Source organism: Saccopteryx bilineata, chromosome 2, assembly GCF_036850765.1.
Source record: "Saccopteryx bilineata isolate mSacBil1 chromosome 2, mSacBil1_pri_phased_curated, whole genome shotgun sequence".
Lineage (NCBI taxonomy): Eukaryota > Metazoa > Chordata > Mammalia > Chiroptera > Emballonuridae > Saccopteryx > Saccopteryx bilineata.
In genome coordinates, this window is record NC_089491.1 from 269313223 (window position 1) to 269338573 (window position 25351).

Here is a 25351-nt window from a genome sequence, read left to right on the forward strand (position 1 = left end):
ACTTGGTGGCTAATCATATTGCTAAGGCTAAGAAGCCATTCACCATTGGTGAAGAATTGATCCTTCCAGCCACTAAAGACATTTGTTGTGAACTTCTAGGAGAGGCTAAGGTTAAAAGATAGCACAGATGCCTCTTTCGGCTACCACCGTCACACGGCGCATTGAGGAAATAGCAGAGGACATTGAATCACAATTGTTGGAAAGGATTAATAAATCACTGTAGTATACTCTCCAGGTTGACGATTCTACAGATATTGACCACAGGCAATGCTACTTGTTTACGTGCGGTACTTTTATCAAGAAGATATGCATGAGGATATGTTATGTGCACTATCATTGCCAACCAAAACCACGGCCGCAGAACTATTTAAATCGCTGGATGACTATATATCAGGAAAATTGAAATGGTCTTTTTGTGTCGGCATATGCACAGATGGAGCTGGTGCCATGACCAGAAGGATGTCTGGTTTAACTACTCGGATTAAGGAGGTTGCACCTGAATGCGAGTCTACGCATTGTGTCATTCACAGGGAAATGCTGGCTAGCCGAAATATACCACCGGAACTTATCAGTGTATTGAATGATGTCGTTAAAGTTATTAACCACATCAAAGCACATGCCCTTCACTCGCGCCTGTTCGAGCAGCTTTGTGAGGAAATGAACGCAGAGCACAGACACCTTCTCTTATACACAGAAATAAGATGGTTATCCCGAGGGAGGTCCCTGGCCAGAGTGTTTGAATTACGAGAGCCGCTGCAGAGATTTCTCTCAGAAAAAAAAGTCACCGCTAGCAGCACATTTCAGTGACGAGGAATGAGTAGCAAAACTCGCTTACTTGTGTGACATATTTAACCTCCTCAATGAACTCAATCGGTCATTTCAGGGGAAAATGACAACTGTCTTCAAGTTGGCAGATGAAGAAGCTGCATTTAAAGCCAAACTGGATTTGTGGGGACGACGCGTGAACAGGGGTATATTTGACATGTTTCAAACATTTGTGGGAATTTTGGAAGAGACTGAACCCAAGCCTTCATTGTCCCAGCTGGTGCATGATCACCTGTATTTGCTTTTAAAAGAGTTTGAACGCTACTTCCGAACCACAAAAGACCCACAAATTGCCAAGGAATGGATCCGGGATCCATTTGTCAACAAACCAGATGAATCCAGTGTGTCTATGCAAGAAGAGGATCAACTACTGGAGATCACAAATGACAGCGGCCTTAAAAATATGTTTGAGACTACAACTCTGCCAGTGTTCTGGATTAAAGTCATGTCAGAATACCCCGAGATCGCCACAAAAGCACTAAAAACCCTGTTGCCAGGCCCTGGCCGGTTGGCTCAGCGGTAGAGCGTCGGCCTAGCGTGCGGAGGACCGGGGTTCGATTCCCGGCCAGGGCACACAGGAGAAGCGCCCATTTGCTTCTCCACCCCTCCGCCGCGCCTTCCTCTCTGTCTCTCTCTTCCCCTCCCGCAGCCAAGGCTCCATTGGAGCAAAGATGGCCCGGGCCCTGGGGATGGCTCTGTGGCCTCTGCCTCAGGCGCTAGAGTGGCTCTGGTCGCAACATGGCGACGCCCAGGATGGGCAGAGCATCGCCCCCTGGTGGGCGTGCTGGGTGGATCCCGGTCCGGCGCATGCGGGAGTCTGTCTGACTGTCTCTCCCTGTTTCCAGCTTCAGAAAAAAAATGCAAAAAAAACCCCAAAACAAAACAAAACAAAAAAAACAAAAACCCTGTTGCCATTTCCGACATTCTATTTGTGTGAAGCGGGATTTTCTGCAGTGACAGCAACCAAAACAAAATTACGGAATAGACTGGACATAAGCAACACACTTCGGGTGTCATTGTCTCCTATTACCCCTAGATGGGACGTCTCGTTGCAGAGAAACAAGCTCAGGGCTCCCACTGATTTAGCGTTATGGTTGTTGAGAGAGAGGCTACTATCTCTCATTCTAAATAAACATTATAATAAATAACCCTTAACTTACAATATTCATAACAATGGGGAGTTGTATTTTTCATGCGCTTTATATTTGTTTTTGTGTTGTATCTTATTTTTAAGGCGTGTTTAAACTTTACCATAGCGACTGGAAAGTGTTTGGAGGCAGAGAGGATGTTATTCATGTTATGTTGTTGGTGTGATGTTAAGAGGACACTTCTAATAAACTTGCATATGAGTACACAGTGGATTCATGTTTATTTTTATTGTCGTAGGTTCATGATTGGTAACGAGCTTGTACCTATCATATTACATATTGATGTCAGACATGAAACGTTGTCAGAATAACAAATTTAAATACAGCCTGAATAATGAGGAACATGCTCGTTCCTCCTTTAACTTAGCCCAATAAATATTGTAAGTTCAACAATTATATTTAAAAATACCACAGTTTTTGCGCCAGTCACATAATTTTATTTTGTGCATTTATTCGCCCCACCCTAAAGGCCGGTCCGTGAAAATAATTTCTGACATTAAATTGGTCCGTGGCCCAAAAAAGGTTGGGGACCACTGCTCTAGGATATCTAATAGGCATCTTCAACTTAACATGTCAAAAACAAACTCCACATTTCTTCCCTTTTCCAAATCTATACTTGTTGAGTCCCCTATTCTAGTATATGGATTACTATTCTTTCATTGCTCAGACCAAAAACATTGCGGTTATCTATGACTCTCATTCTCTCACACCTCACACCAGATGGACACAGCAAATTCTATCAGCTCCTACTTTCAAAATATATCCCAAACCCAGCCATTCCCACTGCCTGTGCCACTGCAACTCTAGTCTAAGCTGTCGTTGTCTTCCCCAGAATTATTGTAGCAGCCTCCTCGTTGGTCTTTCCACTTCCTCCGCAGTTCCTTCCTCTGCCCTCATCTCCATGTAACAGCCAGTCTTTTAGTCTGAAATAGTCAGATCTGACACTCCTGCTCAGGTACCTCCAATGGCTTCCCATCTAACTCACAATAAAAATCAGAGACTTTAGCCCTGCCAGATGGTTCAGTTGGTTAGAGCATCACCCCGAAGCACAGAAGTTGCCGGTTCAATCCCTGGTCAGGGCACATACAGAAGCAAATCAATGTTCTTGCCCCTCTCTCTCCCTTCCTCTCTCTTTAAAATCAATCAATAAATTTGAGTGTGTGTGTGTGTGTGTGTGTGTGTGTGTGTGTGTGTGACAGAGACAGAGAGAGAAACAGATAGGGACAGATAAGGGAGAGAGATGAGAAGCATCAATTCTTCGTTGTGGCTCCTTAGTTGTTCATTGTTGCTTTTTCATATGTGCCTTGACTGGGGCAGGGGAGGCTACAGAGTGAGTGTCCCCTTGCTCTAGCCAGCGACCTTGGGCTCAAGCTGGCAACCTTGGGCTCAAGCTAGCAACCTTGGGCTTCAAGCCAGTGACCATGGTGTCATGTTTAGGATCCCACACTCAAGTCAGCGACCCGCACTCAAGCTGGATAAGCCCACACTCAAGCTGGCGACTTCAGAATTTTGGACCTGGGTCCTCTGTGTCCCAGTCTGATGCTCTATCCACTGTGCCACCGCCTAGTCAGGCAATAAATATATATTTTTTAAATCAGAGACCTCTGTTATATGAAAGCTAGCTTTTGAAAAGTCTTTAGTGAAAACAAATAGTGTGAACCTGAATTTTATTGTTGTAAGATCAAGGACTCAAAAGACACAGAATTAATGGGGCCCAGTCTGGCCCTAGGATTAATAATCAAAAAGTGCAATTTTGGCAAAGTTTGCCTTCTCTCTGGTTTCCCTGAGTCTCAGTTCCCAGTGCCCACAATCTGAGTGCGGTTTTAAGATTCCCCCACCCAGGCCTGCCTCTCCAAGGTTACCTGCTCTCCTTTTCCGGCAGTTCACTTCAGCTATTTTAAGGAAAATGTGCAATCTTTTAAAGAATAATTTTATACTTTGCATGTTTAGATGTTCCCCTCTATTCCCTGAATTCCTGTGACCATGAGACATTTATTATTATATAAGAGGTTACGTGTCAACCCTCACAAGGTATGGCTGATGGCTATTTAGGCTATGGTGACCATGAGATAAAAATGTTGAGGTGTTGTGGGAGGAGATATTTCCGGAACAGGGAGGGGTGATGGGGTCTACCATAGCGGAGCCATGGAAGATGGAGAGATGTTACCAGTATGATTGCGGGCATGGGCTCTGAGCTGAGATGGCCTGAATTCACATCCCAGCTTTGGGGTGAGTTATAACCTCTCTGACCCTTGATTTACTCTTCTACAAAACTGGGCTAAAGCAGTCTAAGTTTATAATGACGCTGTAAGGTAATGCATGCAAAACGAGTAGCCAATGTCAAGCTTATGGAAAGGGCTCCATGGTGGTAGCTACTTACGCTCTAAAAAATGTGGAAATTCCCAGCTGTTTCCACCCCAGTGCTGTGTGGCAGGGAGAGGGGTTCTCTAGAAGCAGCAGAAGATATTGGAGCTGATACTTTCCTAGTGTGTGTGCACCTTTTGTTAAGTCAAAAGACGGTTCTTTGGGGATGGCCCACAGAGATGTCTTCCTTTACTGCGTTTCCTTTTTATTTCCTAGAAGAGGCTATAACCACGAATGAGGTTATAAATCAGTTACTGCACCACGTTGGTGCGATGTGCATACATCAACTCAATCTTCTTGCTACCAACCCAAACCTCCCGATCACCAGTGTCTTGGGCAAGCAGCACCCGATTGAAGCGCACCATCTCAGCAGCATCTGTGACATCATGGAGAAGGCCATGGTGAATGGAGACACCTGTATTATCCGCTGCATTCTTGTTGTCTTCCAGGTAAATACACTGTTTGGAGATAAATAAGGTAATAGAGAAAAAAAAACAGCACAAAGCTTTGCTTCAGCCAGCTCATCTCTACCAGAAGAAAATTTAATAATGTTCCTGTTTTGCATCTTACTGCATTCTAATCCTATAATCTGAATTATTATCATATTCATTGCATGGTAGTTAATGGAGCATTGCTGCTATATGTAGTTCATTGTAATTAATATATGTAAAATATTTACTGTAATTATACTGTTACACAATAGAAGAGATCGTGGTTAAAAATCTATTCATAAGAACATCGACATGATTTTCTTTAGAGGGATAATTTTATTCCCAGTAGCATTTTTAGTTATGCCCTTTATGTTTCTGTAGGTGGTATTTAAATTTTTCTTCAGCCCACAAACCGAAAGGAATCGAGACATCATTCGACGGTCGGGATTGCTTCTTTGGCAGCTGTTGATGGCACCGAAAGATCAAATTTGCCCTGAAATTCAGAAGGAAGTCTGCCTTGCCATCAGGTAAGCAGAAAATAGTTTTCTCTTCCAAGCATGGCTGTCTCTTACCCCATCCCACCCTATCAGGACCTCACACACAGAGTATAACTTAACGGACAGAGGCTTGTGCCTCACTTCCAGAGGACCCATGCCATCTGTGTACCTACGTTTCTGTCTCACTGTGCACCTAAGATCCTACTGGATATTAAATTTTAAAAAAGACAAAAAATCCTTTAAGTGGATGTTTTGATGGTTTGCAAGCAGGTGTATATTTGGGACAGAGTATGGCAAGGTAGTGAATAAGTTTTTTACTTATTGATTGATTTGAGAGAATGAGAGAGAGAAACATCAAAAAACTTGTTCCACTTATTATGCATTCATTGGTTGGTTCTTGTATGTGCCCTGACTGGGGATTAAACCCACAACCTTTGGATATCAGGTTGATGCTCAAATGGTTAACCAACTGAGCTACTCAGCCAGTGCTCCTTTGAATTTTTTTATAACTCAGTTCTCTTCAACCAGTTCTGCATCTGACCTCAGATAAGTTAACATTTTGGTAACTCTCAGACAGGAGAAGGATAGGGAAGCTGTCAGCAGACTATAGCACAATGGTGAATTTAGGTTCAACTGCTTTTTTAGGGATGAAGCTTACCTCAGAGTTTTATGTAACCACCCTGGCATCCTTAATAAAACAAAAATTTAAATAGAGTTTGAATTTTCTAGAACACTTGTCTAAAAGCATTTTGATTTTCCTGTCATTTCAGCTCTGGTTTAAATATCTTGTACCCAGGTGAAACTGAAATCAATAACTTACTTAAGTTGGTCTTAACAGAAGGTGAGAATCCTTTAATTATCCTTGAACTACCATCATTTTTTTTGTCCCTTAGGAAACAACTGGATATAGATAATAGATTTTTTCCCTTCATATCTGTTAATCAGCATTAATTTTTAAAACATATCTACACATTTGCCAACACTTCAACCAGATTGAAAGCGGAAACTGTTTTATATATTTTCAAGCTTTATAAACCTTTCTATCTCCACTGCTTAGTTTAATATACCTTATTATAAATGTTTAATGAGCGTTAAAGATAATGACTTCTTGGAGATTTCTAAGCCACTTTTTTCCCATGCATTAAAATGTAACTTGAAAACTAGACTAAACCACAATAACAAAATTTACCATGTCAAAGACACTGCACTTATAAGCAACATTAATTAAAGGAGTTAGAAGTCACACATATGATGAATCAAGGGGGTGACTACCCTTAAATCAGGATGCAGCGGATTAAAAAAGTCAAATTGGTTGTGATGCACTTCTTGCTGCTGTTGCTTGTGGGAGTACAGATGCCGGGTGCTAGATTATCGACAGTCTGCTTGTTTAAAAACTTGAATAGCATCCCTTTTCTAAGTGTAATTACCAGGGTTGTTAATGGAGCTTTGTTCTTTGTTAGGGGAGAGAAACAGTGGCCTTTCCCAGCTGCGGGATGTGATCCTAACCAATTTAGCTGAACAGCTTCAAAACAACCGATTTGGCAGCGAGGACGATGATCATTACAGGTGACACCAGTTATCTTAGTCACTGCTAGCTCTTACTCTGCATTTTTCTCAGTTATTAACTTACATATAAATGCGATCAACTTTAGTCTACTCTAATATCTAATACAGTTAGCATGTTTAAACCGTGGACCAGTTGAAAGACAATAAATCTGACAGTTGCCACTTAGCACCTTTCAGTTTTATAAGTAAAGTGACTTGGGCCTGAGGAGAAAGGCACTTACCAGAAATAACGGGTGGAGCTGATTTAAAAAATCTTGATGGAAGGCATCATCCAAATTGCTGATTTGTTGGAGAGTGAGGGTGTGGTTGGAGCTGGTGAGGAGAGAAAGGTGCTGGTTTTCTCTGCTGTTTATAAAATCCTTGGACTGGGTGCTTGGGTGCCATTTTGTTTCTGTAAGTTTCATTTACACCCAGTTATTAGCATCATTACTTAGATCATTGACTTCCACCAATTACTTTTGTGTCTTCTATTTATTTTCTAATACTGATTGTATATAATTTATACTTTTATTACTAAACCATCAATATCTTATTGTTACGTTTTTCCTGCATTTAAAGACTAAATGATGAACTTTTACACTACATTCTGAAGATTGTTGTACGAGAATCCTGTATCTTAATCACCAAGTGCCAAACTGTCTCTAAAGATGATTTTCAAAAACTCCTTTCAACGGTGCCTGTAAGTAAAAATGTATTTATTCTGGTTGATTGTTCTATAATTTAGTTGTAATTTTGATGTCATGGAATACGGTGAGTGCAGTGTTCACCTACTCTGCCATCTTGACCAGGTCTTAGCAAAACTGTGTTTAAATGAAAGTAAAATTTAATTCATTGTTCCTGTTTTCATTTTACTGGGTTGAGGTGTGTGTGTACACATGTACATACACCCTTTACAAGGATGGACTAATTGGTGAAGGGTCTTACATGACTGTGCTGGCCCTGGAAATGTAGAATTAGACAAATTCATTTGAGTTATTTTCTCCATGATGACTCCTGCTTTACATGTCTTTTTTGCAATGAATTATTTAACTGAATTTGGATGTTTTTGTTTTGTTTAAAATAGTAAGAGAATTTCTTCACGCATTAACTTGAAGTTGAGCATTGTTTTCTAAACTATCAGTGTTTTTACAGAGATTGATAAGCACCAAAGATTCTTTTAACAGTTTTGGTAGAATCGTCTCTAGGGAGATATATGTGAAGGGATGGAGGGAGGGGAAGAAAATTACTAACAAAAATTCAAGGCAAAAAAATTACTAGGCAAAAATTCAAGTAAGTATCCAAGTAATTGGTGCAAAGTATGTAACCGAAGGCAGAAAGTTATGGTAAATGTGCCAAATTCTATCTCAGAAGCCAAGTGGAAATACATCACCTGGGAAACTAACTTGATCTGTTTTCTGTACTTTGCCTTTTGCTTCCCTTGTCGAAATGTGAGGATTACATGCTCCCTTTTTTCAGTAACATCTAGATCATTTAAATGCCCTTATTTGTATTAAAGGCGGCGTCCTCCTGCCTGCGCTATCTGATGGCAGTTCAGAACCACCTTCTCAGTAACACTATTTTGATTAAACCTGATGAGAATGATGACAGTGACAACTCCTTGCAGGGAGAGACATTGAAGGTACAGGTAAACACCAAGCTTTATTCTAACGATGCTTTCTATCCATTGTGTAAAGTACAGCTTAACTGGCTAAATTTCTGTGTTTTACGATTTCAAAGTTCACAATGTGGCTTATATTTTTGTGAGAGGTAATATCAAGCGACTCATTTCATAGATTTTTATGTCATTGCACAGTGGCTACCATGTATGTGACACTCTCATAATGTGTCATCCATGTGCTTCTGTCTATCTTTCTGTGCCTTTATTTTCATCTTTTTTTTAAGAACTATAAAATATGGCACTTACAAGTGATCTCATGCATCTGAAAGTTTTATTGATATAGAAATATATAAATAAATCTGGGACCATAACAATTTAAACAGCTAGGTCATTTTGACTGGTTTATTATATTCTCTTGGTTCAAATAACTTTAAAGAGATAATTTTCTTAAAATCTTTACATTGAATAATTTCTAAACCTAGAGTTCATTTTATGTAATTATTTTTTAGTTAGCTTCTGTGTAAACAATAATTTGTTCCCACATGGAAATTTATAGCAATCCAAAGACTTTTTATAGCATTGTTTGTTATAATTTTGACAGATGCTCAAGGCTGTTGTTTGCATTGTTTCTCAGAATTTCATCTTTGTGGGAGAATAAGAAAAATCAATAAAAACTTGTTTCTTCCTTTAAAATGTTGACCAAAATATGCTGAAAAATTAACCAAGGAAGCCACAGTTAGAGATAAAATCCATTACAGTATGCCCTTTTCTTACTCTTTGATGCACACTTACTATGTAAATTATACATGTGCTAGTTTATATTTATGAATTTATCTCATTATAGAATCAGTTTTTTTAAATAGGCAAAAATATATGGCAGTCATTTAAATTGCTGCCACCATTTATTATCTTGTTTTGCCTTAGTTTTTTTTTTTTTTTCTTTTTTTTTTTTACAGACACAGAGAGAGAGTCAGAGAGAGGGATAGACAGGGACAGACAGACAGGAACGGAGAGATGAGAAGCATCAATCATTAGTTTTTCGTTGTGCATTGCGACACCTTAGTTGTTCATTGATTGCTTTCTCATATGTGCCTTGACCATGGGCCTTCAGCAGACTGAGTAACCCCTTGCTCGAGCCAGCGACCTTGGATCCAAGCTGGTGAGCTTTTGCTCAAACCAGATGAGCCCGCGCTCAAGCTGGCGACCTCGGGGTCTCGAAACTGGGTCCTCGGCATCCCAGTCTGACGCTCTGTCCACTGTGCCACCACCTGGTCAGGCGCCTTAGTTTTCTAATCAATAAAGAGAGACAACTCTCTGTTGTAAAGAAGCTATGAGTGTCAGAGATGAGGCAAGTGAAATTCCTGGTACTGGGCTGCTTCCAGGTACGCAGGCAGCAGCGAGGGCACTGGTGATCAGTATATTAGCCATGATTTATCTCATCCGGTCCATCCCGAGTTCCCTTTCTTTTTTTTTTTTTTTTTTTCCATTTTTCTGAAGCTGGAAACGGGGAGAGACAGCCAGACAGACTCCCGCATGCGCCCGACCGGGATCCACCCGGCACGCCCACCAGGGGGCAACGCTCTGCCCACCAGGGGGCGACGCTCTGCCCATCCTGGGCGTCGCCATGTTGCGACCAGAGCCACTCTAGCGCCTGAGGCAGAGGCCACAGAGCCATCCCCAGCGCCCGGGCCATCCCTGCTCCAATGGAGCCTTGGCTGCGGGAGGGGAAGAGAGAGACAGAGAGGAAAGCGCGGCGGAGGGGTGGAGAAGCAAATGGGCACTTCTCCTGTGTGCCCTGGCCGGGAATCGAACCCCGGTCCTCCGCACGCTAGGCCGACGCTCTACCGCTGAGCCAACCGGCCAGGGCCTCCCTTTCTCTTAATATATAAATAAAAGAGAGAGAAAGAGAGAAGGACTCCAGAAAATTTTAACAGTGAAGGCCAGTGTTTTCTATTTGAAAGGCTAAATTTTATAAATTCTTAATAATCTATAGAAATACTCTTGGTAAAGGCAGAATAGGCTGGGTTGTCTAGTATTTGTGGGAAAAATAAAAAACAGCCTGACCAGGTGGTGGCGCAGTGGATAGAGCATCAGACTGAGTTGCAGAGGACCTGGGTTTGAGACCCCGAGGTCGCCAGCTTGAGCGCGGGCTCATCTGGTTTGAGCAAAGCTCACCAGGTTGGACCCAAGGTCACTGGCTCGAGCAAGAGGTTACTTGGTCTACTGTAGCCCCATGGTCAAGGCACACGTGAGAAAGCAATCAATGAACAACTAAGGTGTTGCAACCAAAAACTAATGATTGATGCTTCTCATCTCTCTTCGTTCTTGTCTATCTGTCCCTAATCTATCCCTCCCTCTGACTCTGTAAAAAAATAAAAAATAAAAATAAAAAACAGATTTCACCTAAATGGTTAGTTTGGTTATATTTTTTAATAGGAAATAATTGTACATGAAACATGTCTATGACCTCAATGAGTGTTTCTTACATTATTTAGTATTTGTACTCCCATGAACTCTTTAATAGTCATTTTCAATGTTTAATAGACTGGAACTGCCTGCTACTTTAATTGAATTTTATTTTAACTTGCCTGTTTTCAAGTGTAATGGTTTAAAACATGAAGTAAAAAGGTCACTTGTACTGTTTCAGAATGTTGTGTTTCTGTCTCATTTTTTCCACCGCCTCTACATGCACCTTTTACTGTTCTGTTTTTCTCTTTAGCTATCTTCATACCACCCAAGGCACTCTTCCACCTGGACAGTTTCTGGGCTGGCCACCGGGAGCCCCCTTGTGCTGGAGGGGATGGGAGAAATGCCTTTCTCCTGGGGACTAGGTGTGCTCCCCGGGAAATACTGCGTATTTCTGTCAGCACTCCCAACCGGAGCCTCCCAAATCACACGGCTGCTTGCCATCCTAGCGGAACATACTGCTTTGGGCTTACTCTGGTCACCTCATTGTTTGATTTGGAAATGCATCATAGAATATGTCATTTCATGTTGTCATTGTGAGTGTGTACTCATCACAAAGCTTAAAAATAACATTATGATATTTTCTACCTAGGAGCTAAAGGTCAGTATTTTGGCTCTTGCCACCCAGATCCTGACAGGATGTGATGAAGTGTTGGAAATGCTGCAGCAGGTCACAACTGCCCTCATAAATGGTGACATACCTGACCGCGAGCAGAGGTGAGTGGGTGGGTTGTGAACTGTGATCTGCTGCCCTTTGGGGATAAGAGTGTGCTTAGGAAAGCAGATTCCATTAGAGTAGACATCAGGTGTTCAGTTACCACAGAGGGGTTTTGTGAGAATAAGTTGAAACGGCAAGTGTTTCAAAGCCAAGCGCGACCGAGCACTTGAATGATGCTTTTCGGTGCGATTGGCTAACAGCCATGAAATAAAGGCAGCGAGGTTGTAGGGGACAGCATCTGCTCTGACCTCTGGGTCTTCTGCCTTCATTAGTCCCAGATGGCCCTCTCCTCCGGATATCTAGCTCAGCACCATGTGCTCTTAGCTTTCTTGTGATTAGTATGTCAGGGAGGTTGCAGTGACTTAGTGAAACTGACAGTTCCTTGCCATGCAGAAGATGACACTGACATGCTGTCTCCAGATTTTACTGTAATTTTATTTCTCCAGACATAGAAGTGACCGGTATAGAGGGGAGACTTCTCATTCCCAGGAATAAAACTTTCTCAGCTCTCCCCACTACAGATTCTGCTGTGACTTGCTATTAGGGATGACTTCCATACTGTGTGTGTTGATGATTCTAATGTAGAGATGCTGATCTAGAACAGTCCTGCAGTGTGACTTTTCCTCCAGTAACCCTGTCTGTCCCTGTGTCCCTGTTTCTGGGCTTCTCCCAGAGAGTAGTGGGGGTGGGTTGGAACTGAGAACATCATAGTTCAAATGTACATGGCATTTGGGTTTGGTAAGGCAGATAGGGTCCCCTGTGGGCATGTGGTGCAGGTCTGCCCTGTGTGGGGTGCAGCCCGAGAGCCTGGAAGCCTGAGTTCTGTTTCTGTTCCAATCTCAATGCCCTAAGTAGTCTTAGAGAACCTACCTAACCCACATCTTTCTTTGGGCAAGTCTCATACCTTTATTCTTCCAGCAGAGGATTGGGAGACTAAGAATGTGACCAGGTAGTCATTTCACAATTTATAGATACTCAGATCATTACATCGTTCACTTTATTGTTTTTGGCGTTTTTTTTTTAAATTTTTTTCCAAAGTTAAAGCAGGGAGGCAGTCAGACTCCTGCATGTGCCCGACCAGGATCCACCCGGCATGCCCACCAGGGGGTGATGCTCTGCCCATCTGGGTCATTGCTCCATTGCAGCCTGAGCCATTCTAGCACTTGAGGCAAAGGCCATGGAGTAGTCCTCAGTGCTTGGGCCAACTTTGCTCCAGTGGAGCCTTGGCTGCAGGAGAGGAAGAGAGAGAGAGAGAGGAAGGGAGGGGGAAGGTTGGAGAAGCAAATGGGCGTTTCTCCTGTGTGCCCTGGCCGGGAATTGAACCCAGGACTTCCACACGCCAGGCCGACGCTCCACCACTGAGCCAACTGGTCAGGGACATCATTCACTTTAAATTTATGCAATGTTATTTGTCAGTTAGAGCTCAGTAAAACTGGGGCTGTGGGAAGAATGTGATTTTAAATATAAGTGGGAAATCTGCTTGTCTCCGTAACCCACCTGAATCAGTTTCTCTTGGCTAGAGTGGGTATTACTCCTGTGGGCAGGTGCATTGGTGCAGTTGCCATTCATTTTCTCCCTGTCAGAGACTCAGGGCAGTTCCAGAGCCAAGGGAACTTTGTGGATGGTAACCACCTAGAGTAGCTGTTTGCCTACCTTGCAACCCATTTAGAAAGTACTTCAAAGGCGCTATGAAATTCACCATGTAAATTTTTTTGTGTGTGCAAAATCATAGGTTGAAGATGAGATTTATTATGAGATTTCTATTCCCTCTCTCAGTGGTAGAAGATTGGAAATTTGTAGATTGAATTGCTGTTAACTGTACCTGCTTCACTAGTTCGAGGAAATGTAGTTTAAGAGATTTGTCAAATAAAAATTATGTTAATTTTGCATGATTGGGAATTGCTTAAGATGTGTGTTTTCTTGAACTTTTTGTAGGTTAAAAGGCTTGGAACAAGTTACTAAGGCTACTATGCTTGGTCACCTTCTTCCAGTGTTACTGACCTCCCTGATGCATCCAAATTTGCAGACTCTGACCATGGCTGACGCCCTGATGCCCCAGCTAGTCCAGCTGGTACTCTATACCAGTCAGGTACAACTCTTGGTGTGCCCAAGTAGACTGCTCTTTGGCCAGCTCGCCTCCCACTGCGGCCGTGCATGTTCACTGAAGGCAGACTAAATAGAACTATGTCTCTCAGAAGCTAAGGGCGAGAGTGATGGAATGAAGAAAAATATTGTGGCATAAAAGTAAACTGAAACATGAAGGGAAAACATTTTATTTGTTTGACTAAATTCCTTACTGCAGTCTTTCAGCGAGAATTACTGGTCAGCTGTAAAAATGCTAACCTACACTGCTTGTGAGATCCTACCATGATATTTCGGCTCCTGAGTCCTTGCTGGCTATTGGTAACCAGTATAAATGATGTGTTTCATTCCAGCATTAGATAAAGTGATGTTAAGTGGTCTAAGTAGCAAAGTATTTCTTAGTGAAAGAGGGCAGAGTAGGATTGCAAAAAGGTGATTTGAATGAGAATTCTAAGTTTAGTTCTGGTACCATCCAGATAACTGACAGTAAGCACTTTAAGACATGATGATGGTTTTGTGTTTCAGACGGCTCTGCTGCTTAAAACTCAGTGTCCAGTTTTTGCCGAAGTGGGCTATTCCCCATGTAGTGCGTCAGACCAGAAGGGCAGGCTGTTCCCTGATGAGAGGTGAGCGACGCTGCTTCCTTGCAGGAACCCCTGCCTTGTTTTCTTCTGGTGAAAGCCCAGGGCTCCTTTTACAACAATGATTTTTGGCAAAGGATTACCTAAACAAAAAAAGAAAGCATTTAGGGACAAAAATTTATAGATAATTATAGAATTGCTGTGTAGTCTTATAGAAACAGATTAGACTAAATTTCTGCACAGATCAAGAGGTTAGTTCAAAATTGACTAACTGTCAAATGCTAATGATGAAGTTGTAAAACATTATGACTTTGGCAAACAGTTTGACAGTTTCTTTAAAAAGTTAAACATATACCTACCGTATGACCCAACTATTTCACTTCTAGGTATTTACACAAGAGAGAAGAAAGTGTGGATTCTTACAGAGACTTGTATATGAAGGTCATAACAGCTTTAGTTAGAATAGCCCAAGACAAGAAGCAATGCAAATGTCTATCAGCAGGTGAAGGGATGAACACATAGTGGTATAATCATATAACAAAACCCTGCCCAGCAATAAGAAGGAATGAACTATGGATATAGTCGACCTCATGGAGGAGTCTTAAACTACTTATGCTGAGTGAAAGAATCCAGATCCCCTAAAAGTATATGCTGTATGATTCTATTTAAACTCTGAAAAATGCAAGATGATTTCTAGGACAGACCTCAAAGAAGTGGTCTCCTGAATTACCAAGAAAGGAAGGATACATTTGCCCCAATTTACCAAATTGTACACTTTTTAGCCACGGTCCAAGTTGTACATTTAACAATGTGCAATTTATTATATGTAAATTAAACCTCACTGTGGCTGTCTTTAAAAACATTGATCAGCAAGAAGGACTTCCAGGTTTCTCTAGAGCAGTATGCTATCTAACTGAGCTTTGTGCAATAATGAAAATTTGTGTTTTTGTTGTCCAATACTATTGGCGACAGCCACATTGTTATTAAGTACTTGCAATGTAGCTGATGTGACCAAGGAATTAAATTTTAAATTGTATTTAATTTAGATTCGATTTAAATACCCACGTTTGACTAAGTAACTACCATATTGGATAGCACAGAGCTGAAAGAGAATGAGAGAATTTCCCACCAGCTAAGTGCAGGTATTTGAGTTTGTATTACCCTGGGCTGTGAAGTCCTCGAGAGTTCAATTACAGTAGATAAGAGGAACTTCAAAGGTACTTTTCTTTAGTAAAAATTACAGTAAAAAGTAGTTGTGTAAACTCATGGAGTTTTCAACAATTGACATTTAGATATCAACAAAAGGAACCTTTATAGGATGTTGATCCTGTGGGATTTGGAAAGTGGCCAATTTAAAGGTCCTTACAGTATCTTTTCTTTTTTTCTGAGTATCTTTAAATGAGAGTTGGCAAGATCCTCTCTTAGATGTGAATTGGGCCTCTGCTTTGAAAAAAGAAGTAAAGAATGCAAATATATTTTATAACAACAAAAGAAATGAATCTTAAATATAGAACTTTTTTTTATGATTGTCACTGATAGCAAGCTTTCAAAGGCCACAATGTTGTTGTGCTGCATGCTGTGGAAAATTAAAGTGAAATGTCTCAACGTTTTGTGTTTTCCTGTGTATACATTTTCTTCCTTTTTTCCTTGCTGCTAAACTCAATCACGTTTTCCTTGTCTGATTTTAGAATGCTGGAAGAGAAGGAAGAGCCGGGCTTTCTCACTGGTTTAAAGATTCCTGCTCCATGGGCTGCTGGCAAGACTGTGGAAACAGTCCATCCTGTCAGAGACAACTATAAATTTAAAGAAACTGTCCACATCCCAGGAGCTCGCTGCCTGTATCTTAGATTTGATAGCAGATGCTCTTCACAATATGACTATGACAAAGTAAGCAAGAACTGCTTTAGAATCAGGTCCACCCCTAGTAAGCTGGTTTCTTTGATGCTTCTTATTTTTCTTTACTGCTGGTCCCTACTCTTGACTTATTTCTGTCTGCAGATACCTTTTAGGATCACTTTCCTAAGATAATGCCTTAAAGGGTAGTGATTGGGGGAGTCAGAAAGCCAGCCCCTCTGCGGTGTAAGAACTGTGTTTTAACGATCTATTGAGAGTGAACTTTTGTAAGCTTTCAAAGTTTAGATCAGAGTCACAGGAAGTTTTCCTTTCCATTCTCCTTACCTCCTGCCCTCCCTCTGTGCTTGGAATTCCTGTAGATGTGTGTGTCTATTCATCTGGAGACCTCTTACTGTCTAATTCTTGGGGCTTCTCATGAATCTTTTGGGAGAAGGTAGCCTGTTAGAATTTCAGAAGTGTTAGAATCTGTTTGTGTTTATTGAAGTTATTCCTTGCCATTACCTCAGGGAACACATAGATTCTGAGGAAGTGTAGTTTCCAACCTGGTGGGCTGAAACCAAATTATAAGTAAAAGCAAATGTTTAGGGTTTGAAGTATTTTCTTTCATTTGTAGTTGTTGCACTGTAAACCATTATATTGAACCTAGGAGGAAAGGCTAATGAAATCATGATATGTAATGTATAAAAGAACAAGCGAAGGATTATCTAATCACTTTGTACATACATGGGACTATTTTTGTGTAGGTTGTTAGCTGTCTGTTGTTGCTGTCCTCTGTTGAACAGTGTAAGACACGTGGTCTTGAATCCCACCAGGGAAGATTTTTAGGTTTAAAATAAAGGACTTCTTAACTGTATGTACTAGGAGTTGGTAAAACACATTAGTAGGCAAATTATAGAGTCCTCTTCCCCATTATCTTTAGACTCCTGAAGACTCTCCGATGTCAGCAGGGGTTAAGACCTGCCCCCAAAACTCACCTGAGCTGCAAGAGAATTTAGAAAATGGTCTTTGGTGGCCCTTTCAAAATATCTATCTCCTGACACCACTTCATAGCTGCTGGCATAAGCTATCCCCATTTCCTAGATTCAAGTGATATGATTATTTAAAATGGAAATGGAAGAGATTGTCATTTTAGTTGGTGTCATTTTGTTTCTCCTTTAAAAGCCAGTAATTTGCATCTTCTGATGTATGATAAGCACCTGCAGGATACATCAGTGTTAAATATGGAGGCACATGGGTGCCCACTGCACAGACAAAAGTAACATATACTTTTTCCAGTGTCCCCAGCTGGTGTAAGATGAGTAAGAAGTCACAAAATGATGTGTCCAAAGCTAAAAGTGCAGCTTTTAGATCCGAACTGATCTCTCTTACGCAGTCGGAGGCGGTCAGAGTGCACACTGAAAGGCAGGATTTGTTATTGACAGAAGCCAAAGCCTTTTTCTTCCCTAGAAAGTATTTGATGCCAAATAATCTCTGAGTGGTTCTCCTGCATGTTAGGAAGTTGGTTAATTGGATGTAAATGCATAGCCTTTGTGTTGATACATGAAAACTGACCCAAGAAGAAGCAGCCCCGCTCTGGTCCAAATTTCTGTCACTTTCCATTTACACCATGAAATGACATTCTAAGGATATATGGCTTATTTTCAATTTGTTGCATTTTATAAAAATCCTCATTCATTGAAGTTTTTGGGTTTTTTTACTTTTATTTTGTTGTTGTAGGAGCTCTAACCATCTTTTCACCTGTATTTGCTCACTTTATTAATTTTGGGGAGGACTTTAGAGGGCACACTACCTTTTATTAATGAATTGTATGTGATTTTTAGGATTAAAATAGCTATTTAAGTATATGTGTATATATGTATGTGTATTAGCTGAGTCTATTTTAACGTGAGATCCCCAAGTCAATTAAATTGTTGTGATATCTGTTAATATTCTGTGGCTTGTCCTATAAATCACCATGGCCAATTGCATTCAAACTAGTATCAGTTATACTTAAAAAAAATCAGGAATATTAGTTATATTATGACACCAGTGCCTGGATATAAATGTATTTTTAAACAAACATTTTCTGCAGCCTTTTTATTTGTAGATGTTGTCTTTGTTTTTCTTTTACAGTCTAACAGTATATTTTCTGTTTTGAAGTTGGTGATATATGCGGGGCCTAACACAAACAGTAGGAAGGTTGCTGAGTACGGAGGCAACACACTGGGCTATGGCAGCCGTAGTGTCTTAGGAACTGGCTGGCCCAAGGACTTGGTGAAGGTATGGTATCCATTCACATTTGCTTCCTAGAAAAGAAAACTGATCTTCCTCCTGGTCATGAGTAGATTAGTGTTCCAGAGGAAGTTTGCTATGGGGGCGCTAGTTGAGGTGGGGCAGCCTTGTCAGGCCTGTGCAGTCACTGCTTCGTTCAGACTGATGCCCCTCTTCCCCTGTAGGGCCTCCAACCCCTGACCACTCCAGAACCTGTCCCAAAGGTCATTGATGGGACTGAGGTGGTCACAGCACTTCCTTCCCTGTCCTTTAAACGGACTGCTAGTTCTTCCAGCTTTTCTAGACTGCCTTATGATGGGTATCCTGGAACCACAAGGCCACTGACGTTTAAAAATGTGAGATCCATGTTTTCTGGGGCCTTTGGGCCTTTGGAGCAAAGATAGTGATCCATTCTCAACCTGGTGAGATTGGAGCCAGGCTTTGTAACCTGGGCCCTTGAAAATGCAATATCTCTACCTAGAATATGAATATGAACTGAAATGCCCACTAAAATCCGAAAACCTCTCCAAAGTCTGTTGCTGAAGCTGTATCTCACGTACATTATATCCAGTCTGACTCAGCCTCAGGGGCCTAGTGCAGATGCATCCAAGCCAGATCAGCACAGCGCTTTCAGCCCTTCTCTGTTTCCTGCCCTTTGTCTCTTATTCACTGTGTTGGTTCCACAAGACCGAGCAAGCTTTTCCAGCACTGTCTCTGTGTTTTTCATGAACCGGCCCTTTGCTCACCTATTGGCATAAGTGAGGTGATGACATGGAGAGAGAGCATGGGGGCCCAAAGAAGAGGATTGGAGGAAATTATTGTAATTATGCTTAAGATTTGATTCATCTTTACTCTGATCGCCAAAAGTGACCCATTTCAGAGATGCCTTGTCCCAAAAGCTACCTGGTCAGGAGAGACACCTGAAAGATTGGTGTCCAAATGAGATGGGATGGAGTTTGAATATCAAAAGCAAGTGAGAAAAGGAATGAAATATTGCTATGATCCTTTTGAAAGTAAATCTCTGAAATTCAGTGCTCTCTTGAAAACTGTGTCTTGTTTTTAAAGTGCATTTTCCCCCCTTAAATTTTAAGGTGGAAGGCGATACAGTCACCTTCTCCTTTGAAATGAGAAGTGGCCGCGAACACAACACTCCCGATAAGGCTATGTGGGGCTTTGCTTGCACAGTTCGTGCTCAGGTATTTGAATCTAACCACTGCTGTGGACATAACGTCCTTTCTCCTCTGTGCCTTGGTACATATATCATATTTGCCTTGGAAATGGGGCAAAATATGAGCTACTGTTTCATCCATCTCTTCCATTTGGCAGAGGTAGACTACTGATAGTATGTTGTAGTTTTGTGGACTAAAACCAGTTGTGACCTCAGATGAGTTCAGCAGCCCAAAGAATCCATTGCTAGGGGCTCTGTCTTCAAAGCCTGGAGAGGTGATCGGCCTCCAGCGTCTTTACTACGGCAAAGAAAGCTTCAACCCTAAGCACTTGGACTCTGAGTTTTAAGCATAGTCAGGTCAGATTATTTTCATTCTATTCCCAAAGGCTTTTCTTGCTAGACTGGGTCTCTCTCTGTTGATAAGTGTTACACTCTGTGTATAGATTTAATCTACTCTTTTTTGCAGTACCCAACAGTTATCCCCCCAATCCCTGCCCCTGGAATCTATGTAAATAAGTTCTATTCCCACCTGAAAATAAGAGAGAGGGAATGGTAGGAAATTTACTAGCCCCTCAAGTTGCCTGATTTGTGAAACGTATTTTAGATGGGAGGTTGCTTAAGTTTAACAGAACTAAGACCTTCCAGAGTGGCATTCTCCACTAGAATGTAAGCTCCATGAGAGCAGGCATCTTTGTTGTTGTTCTCTGCTGCACCTTAGGCACCTAGAACAATGGCTGGTATACAGTAGGCGCTCAATAAATATGCATTGCATGAATTCAGTGTCATCAGTGACAACCTCTTGGTTCAAGCATAGTTTGGAGGTGACAAAACGACATAGTGATTTATACACAGGAAGGCACAGCAGGGAGGGTGTTACCCAAGGAGTCATGAGTGGATTTGTGTTGTTTCTAATACAGAGTCCTATTGGCTCTTCTCTCCCCAGAATTTGTGTTGAGACTTCACTCTGTGCTCATTCCAGCACCACCATCTATCTGCTCATAGTGTCGGGTGCTGTCCCTGTGTCCCATAGCAGTGATACTCGCTGCTGCTCTGTGAGCCCCGTGGTTGGGGACAGTGCCGTGCGGTGAGCGTGGTGGAAGGCTTTGCCATATACACTGACCAGTGTGGTTTGCCCCTGTCTGCATTGTAGGAGTCTTCGGAGGACGTGTCAGGAGGCTTGCCCTTTCTGGTAGACCTGGCTTTAGGTCTGTCTGTGTTAGCTTGTTCCATGTTAAGGATCCTGTACAATGGACCAGAAATTACCAAAGAGGAAGAAGCCTGTCAGGAGCTATTGCGATCCAAACTTTTACAAAGGTAACAAAAGGCTCAAATTGAGCTAGTTATGCCCACAAAGGAAAAAGGGCTTGATGTGGAAAACTACTTTTAGTGTGTTTCCCAGCTGATCCTGCCTACTGCCTGACTACCATGGGTGTCATTGTGTCTAAGAAATGTATAAAATGAAAATTACACCAAAGTACCTTCTGGACTTGACTTTACCAACTTTGAAATTACAGCCTTGAACTGTAAGCTTTTCTCCAACAAATATTGTTTAATTAAATTAAAGGCTCCCAGAAGGATGGGTAGATGGGAGATAAACAGGGCAAAGAATTTATTCGAGAATCTGGGCAATGGGTGTCAACCATGTACTTCTTTCAGATTTTCTATATAAGTTTTCATAATGAAATGTTGGGAATTGTAGTTTCATACATTATGCCCATTTGTACAGTGGTTTCACACGCTATATGGTTTGTATACTACGATCATTTCTCTTTAGAGATTTTATGAATAAATACTTAACACATAATGTGATCCTTCATATGTTTGATTTATCTGCAAACTATTGTAGCTTTCTGGATAGAAGAAGAAATGAAGAGTCCCTTTTCTGTCTGTTCAGGTGCCAGTGGCAGGTGGAGGCCAATGGTGTGATCTCCCCTGCCCTCACTCCCAGCCCGTCTCCACTGCCTCTGACCATCGAGGAGGACAGAGAATTCACCTACCCCTCTGACGTCCTCGTGCCCCCTGTTGGAAACTACTTTGACCTGCCCCGGATCAGGCTCCCTCCAGGAATCATGATAAAGCTCAGAGAGATTTCTGGGCGTGCTAGACCTCAATTTAGACCAAGTATAAAGTATGTTGCTCTAGAGCATTTCTTATTTCCCAATGGAAAAAAATGTTTCAACAGTTGAAGGGGGTGTTCTTTTACAGTCTAGCAAATCAACTTTTAATTTTCTATTTACTGAATGACTCTTAACCAAGTACTTTGGAGAGTATCCCCAGGTGGTACTCCAGGGCAGCAGGTCTCAAAGTCAGGGCCTCCGGTCAGCAGTGTGAGCATCTGCTGGGCACTTGCTAGTTCTTGGGCCCCTTTGCACACCTGTTGAATCAGAATCTCTGAGGAGGGGCCTAGTTAATGTGTATTTTCATAATTTTTCCATATGATTCTGATACGTACAACAGTTTGACACATTCTGGGTTTTTCCCAAGTGGTTTGACCTTCTATTGGTAATCATCAACTTTCATTTCCTTCAAGTCTAGAGGCATTTCTTTGATGCCTAGAGAGATGATGAGGAGGGTTTTACTGTAGAAGGTGAAGTCTTGCAGTTACAGATATCTTTGTAGTACTCTTGTTTAAACTGAAGTCTATTTTGCAGGCCTCTGCTCTGCCTTCTGAGGCAAGATGAGCCATTTCAGAGAAAATTTCCGGAATATATGAAATTTAAAATGAGCAAATACAGAAGCACCATTGTTTTTAGCCCAACATCCATTCGCATGAAATAACCACAAGCCATAAATTGTGTAAAATTAATTGGCAAATAAATGGTACCGAAGGTCTCTCTTAGCCTGAGACTCTTCTAACTCTAATGTGACTATAGCTTAAAATGTATAAGCCATAGAAAGTGAAGTGTCTTTAATTTTGATTTTCAGTTTTATCAGCCAATGTCAGTTTTATCAATTAAACATAATTATTGCCAACTTGATAGGAAAGCCATCATGCCTCTTTATTGGAATAAAGAAGGTGTAGTGAATATTTAATATATATATTTAAATCAAAGCCTATATTCTTTAACTTATAAAAAAAGTATTGGTGAGCACATGGCGTGTACCTGACTACTTTCCATCGTAATCACAGAGAAGTAATTCAACCAGATGTGATGGAGGAAATGGTGGTATCATGTGTTATTAAGCACTTGAACTTGGTTGATGCACTGCAGTCCCTAATAAATTTCCAGTATCAAGAAGAACATGCTGAGGAATATGATTTGTTGTGTAAAATTATGGGAGAGACCTTTAAGAAACTCAATGCTATGGAGAGACAACTGCAGGTAAGTAAAGCTAAAATACCAAACCAGTATTGCTCTTCTAACTATTGGATATCATTTCTTTCCTAAAAATTTAATGAAGTTTACCAAAGTGATCTGAACTTTAATAAATTATTACAACTAAAATTTCTGAATTTATAGATTACTCGTTTTTATTTTGCACGAATGTTCGCATTGTTTTATATTTTGACATATCAGAGTGTTGCAGAATTGGAACAGAAATGGCAAAGTGAGGTTGATGATGCCATGCAGGGAAAACTGGAGAACAACATGCCTTTCTTCTATGACTACCATTTCAATGAGGTGAGTAAGTTGTGTGCGTTCCCACAGTGCAAGGCTATGTCTCCTATGTGCAGAGATAAAATAATGTCACTTCTTAAAGTGTTGCGGCCCTGGCCGGTTTGCTCAGTGGTAGAGCGTCGGCCTGGCGTGCAGAAGTCACAGGTTCGATTCCCGGCCAGGGCACACAGGAGAGGCGCCCATCTGCTTCTCCACCCCTCCCCCTCTCCTTCCTCTCTGTCTCTCTCTACCCTTCCCGCAGCCGAGGCTCCATTGGAGCAAAGATGGCCTGGGCGCTGGGGATGGCTCCTTGGCCTCTGCCCTAGGCACTAGAGTGGCTCTGGTCGCAACAGAGTGACGCCCCAGAGGGGCAGAGCATCACCCCCTGGTGGGCGTGCCAGGTGGATCCCGGTCGAGCGCATGCGGGAGTCTGTCTGACTGTCTCTCCCCGTTTCCAGCTTCAGAAAAATACAAAAAAAAAATTAAAAAAAAAAAAAGTGTTGCACATCCCAGAATGTACTCATTTTAAAAAAGGGTTAAATAAAATTATTAGATCCATATGTCAATAATGCAAATAAAATTTTTTTTTATTAAGTGAAAAGCGAGGAGGCAGTGACAGACTCCTGCATGCATGACTAGAATCCATCTGTCTAGCCTCCTTGTGGGCAATGCTTTGCCCATCTGGGGCTGCTGTTCTGTTGCTCGGCAACTGAGCTATTTTTAGCACCTGAGACAAGGCCATGAAGCCATTCTCATGCTTAAACCATTCAAGCCATGACTTCAGGAGAGGAAGAGAGAGAGAGAGAAAGAGATGAGGGGGAGGGGTGGAGAAGCATATGGGTGCTTCTCCTGTGTGCCCTGACTAGGAATCAAACCTAGGATTTCCACATGCTGGGCTGACATTCTACCACTGAGCCAACCAGCCAGGGCCATAAATTGTTTTTTAACTGATTGATCATGTTATAAAGAAGTTATCATTATCAAATTTTGCTGTCAAGCCTTAAAAAACAAGTCAGAGGGTTTTTTTTGGTTTTTTTTTTTTTTTTTTTTTTTTTATATATATTTCTGAAGCTGGAAACAGGGAGAGACAGTCAGGCAGACTCCCGCATGCGCCCGACCGGGACCCACCCGGCACGCCCACCATGGGGCGACGCTCTGCCCACCAGGGGGCGATGCTCTGCCCATCCTGGGCGTCGCCATGTTGCGACCAGAGCCACTCTAGCGCCTGGGGCGGAGGCCACAGAGCCATCCCCAGCGCCCGGGCCATCTTTGCTCCAATGGAGCCTTGGCTGCGGGAGGGGAAGAGAGAGACAGAGAGGAAGGCGCGGCGGAGGGGTGGAGAAGCAAATGGGCGCTTCTCCTGTGTGCCCTGGCCGGGAATCGAACCCCGGTCCTCCGCACGCTAGGCCGACGCTCTACCGCTGAGCCAACCGGCCAGGGCTCAGAGTTTATAAGCACTGAAAAAATCCCCAAAAAGCAGTGAATATCATTTTTTATCATTGAAATATCAAATAATAACTTACAATGGTACTTCTGGCATAGAACTATAAACCAAAAGTGGTGTGTTTTTTCCTTGCAATTTTCTATTCCTTTTTTTTTTTTCTTTCTTTCATTTTTCTGAAGCTGGAAACAGGGAGAGACAGTCAGACAGACTCCCGCATGCGCCTGACCGGGATCCACCCGGCACGCCCACCAGGGGCGATGCTCTGCCCACCAGGGGGCGATGCTCTGCCCATCCTGGGCGTCGCCATGTTGCGACCAGAGCCACTCTAGCACCTGGGGCAGAGGCCACAGAGCCATCCCCAGCGCCCGGGCCATCCTTGCTCCAATGGAGCCTCGGCTGCGGGAGGGGAAGAGAGAGACAGAGAGGAAAGCGCGGCGGAGGGGTGGAGAAGCAAATGGGCGCTTCTCCTGTGTGCCCTGGCCGGGAATCGAACCCAGGTCCTCCGCATGCTAGGCCGACGCTCTACCGCTGAGCCAACCGGCCAGGGCTGCAATTTTCTATTCCTTTTAACATGAACAATAAAACTCTAGTTTCTGCATACCATCTTTTCTTGATTTTTCTTTCTCTAGAGCAAAATGAAAGAACTAGAACTTTTGTGTTCAATGAAGGAAGTCTCCTTTGATGGGAATGATCTTGAAAACATGGTTCTATCTCTGAGGTTAGTGATGTTAATAATTATGTAAAGCTAATTTGTTCCCTTG

At 42.1% G+C, this 25351-nt stretch overlaps 1 protein-coding gene across 6 annotated transcripts in view; it reads left to right on the forward strand.

Annotated features, from left to right (window-relative positions):
* Positions 1-25351, forward strand: part of HECTD4 (HECT domain E3 ubiquitin protein ligase 4) — a 197399-nt gene that overhangs the window by 93630 nt on the left and 78418 nt on the right. For 2 of the 6 annotated variants that reach the window (XM_066260527.1, XM_066260528.1), the window contains exons 12-28: positions 4554-4786; positions 5150-5295; positions 6036-6106; positions 6726-6831; positions 7390-7510; positions 8327-8455; positions 11487-11611; positions 13548-13701; positions 14220-14320; positions 15964-16162; positions 18242-18388; positions 19471-19575; positions 20698-20861; positions 21442-21675; positions 22678-22870; positions 23066-23170; positions 25220-25308. In XM_066260527.1, the coding sequence (XP_066116624.1) occupies positions 4554-4786; positions 5150-5295; positions 6036-6106; positions 6726-6831; positions 7390-7510; positions 8327-8455; positions 11487-11611; positions 13548-13701; positions 14220-14320; positions 15964-16162; positions 18242-18388; positions 19471-19575; positions 20698-20861; positions 21442-21675; positions 22678-22870; positions 23066-23170; positions 25220-25308 (2422 nt within the window). The remainder of the gene's footprint in view (positions 1-4553; positions 4787-5149; positions 5296-6035; positions 6107-6725; positions 6832-7389; positions 7511-8326; positions 8456-11486; positions 11612-13547; positions 13702-14219; positions 14321-15963; positions 16163-18241; positions 18389-19470; positions 19576-20697; positions 20862-21441; positions 21676-22677; positions 22871-23065; positions 23171-25219; positions 25309-25351) is intronic. The other 4 variants (XM_066260531.1, XM_066260529.1, XM_066260532.1 and 1 more) reach the window with 4 other exon arrangements.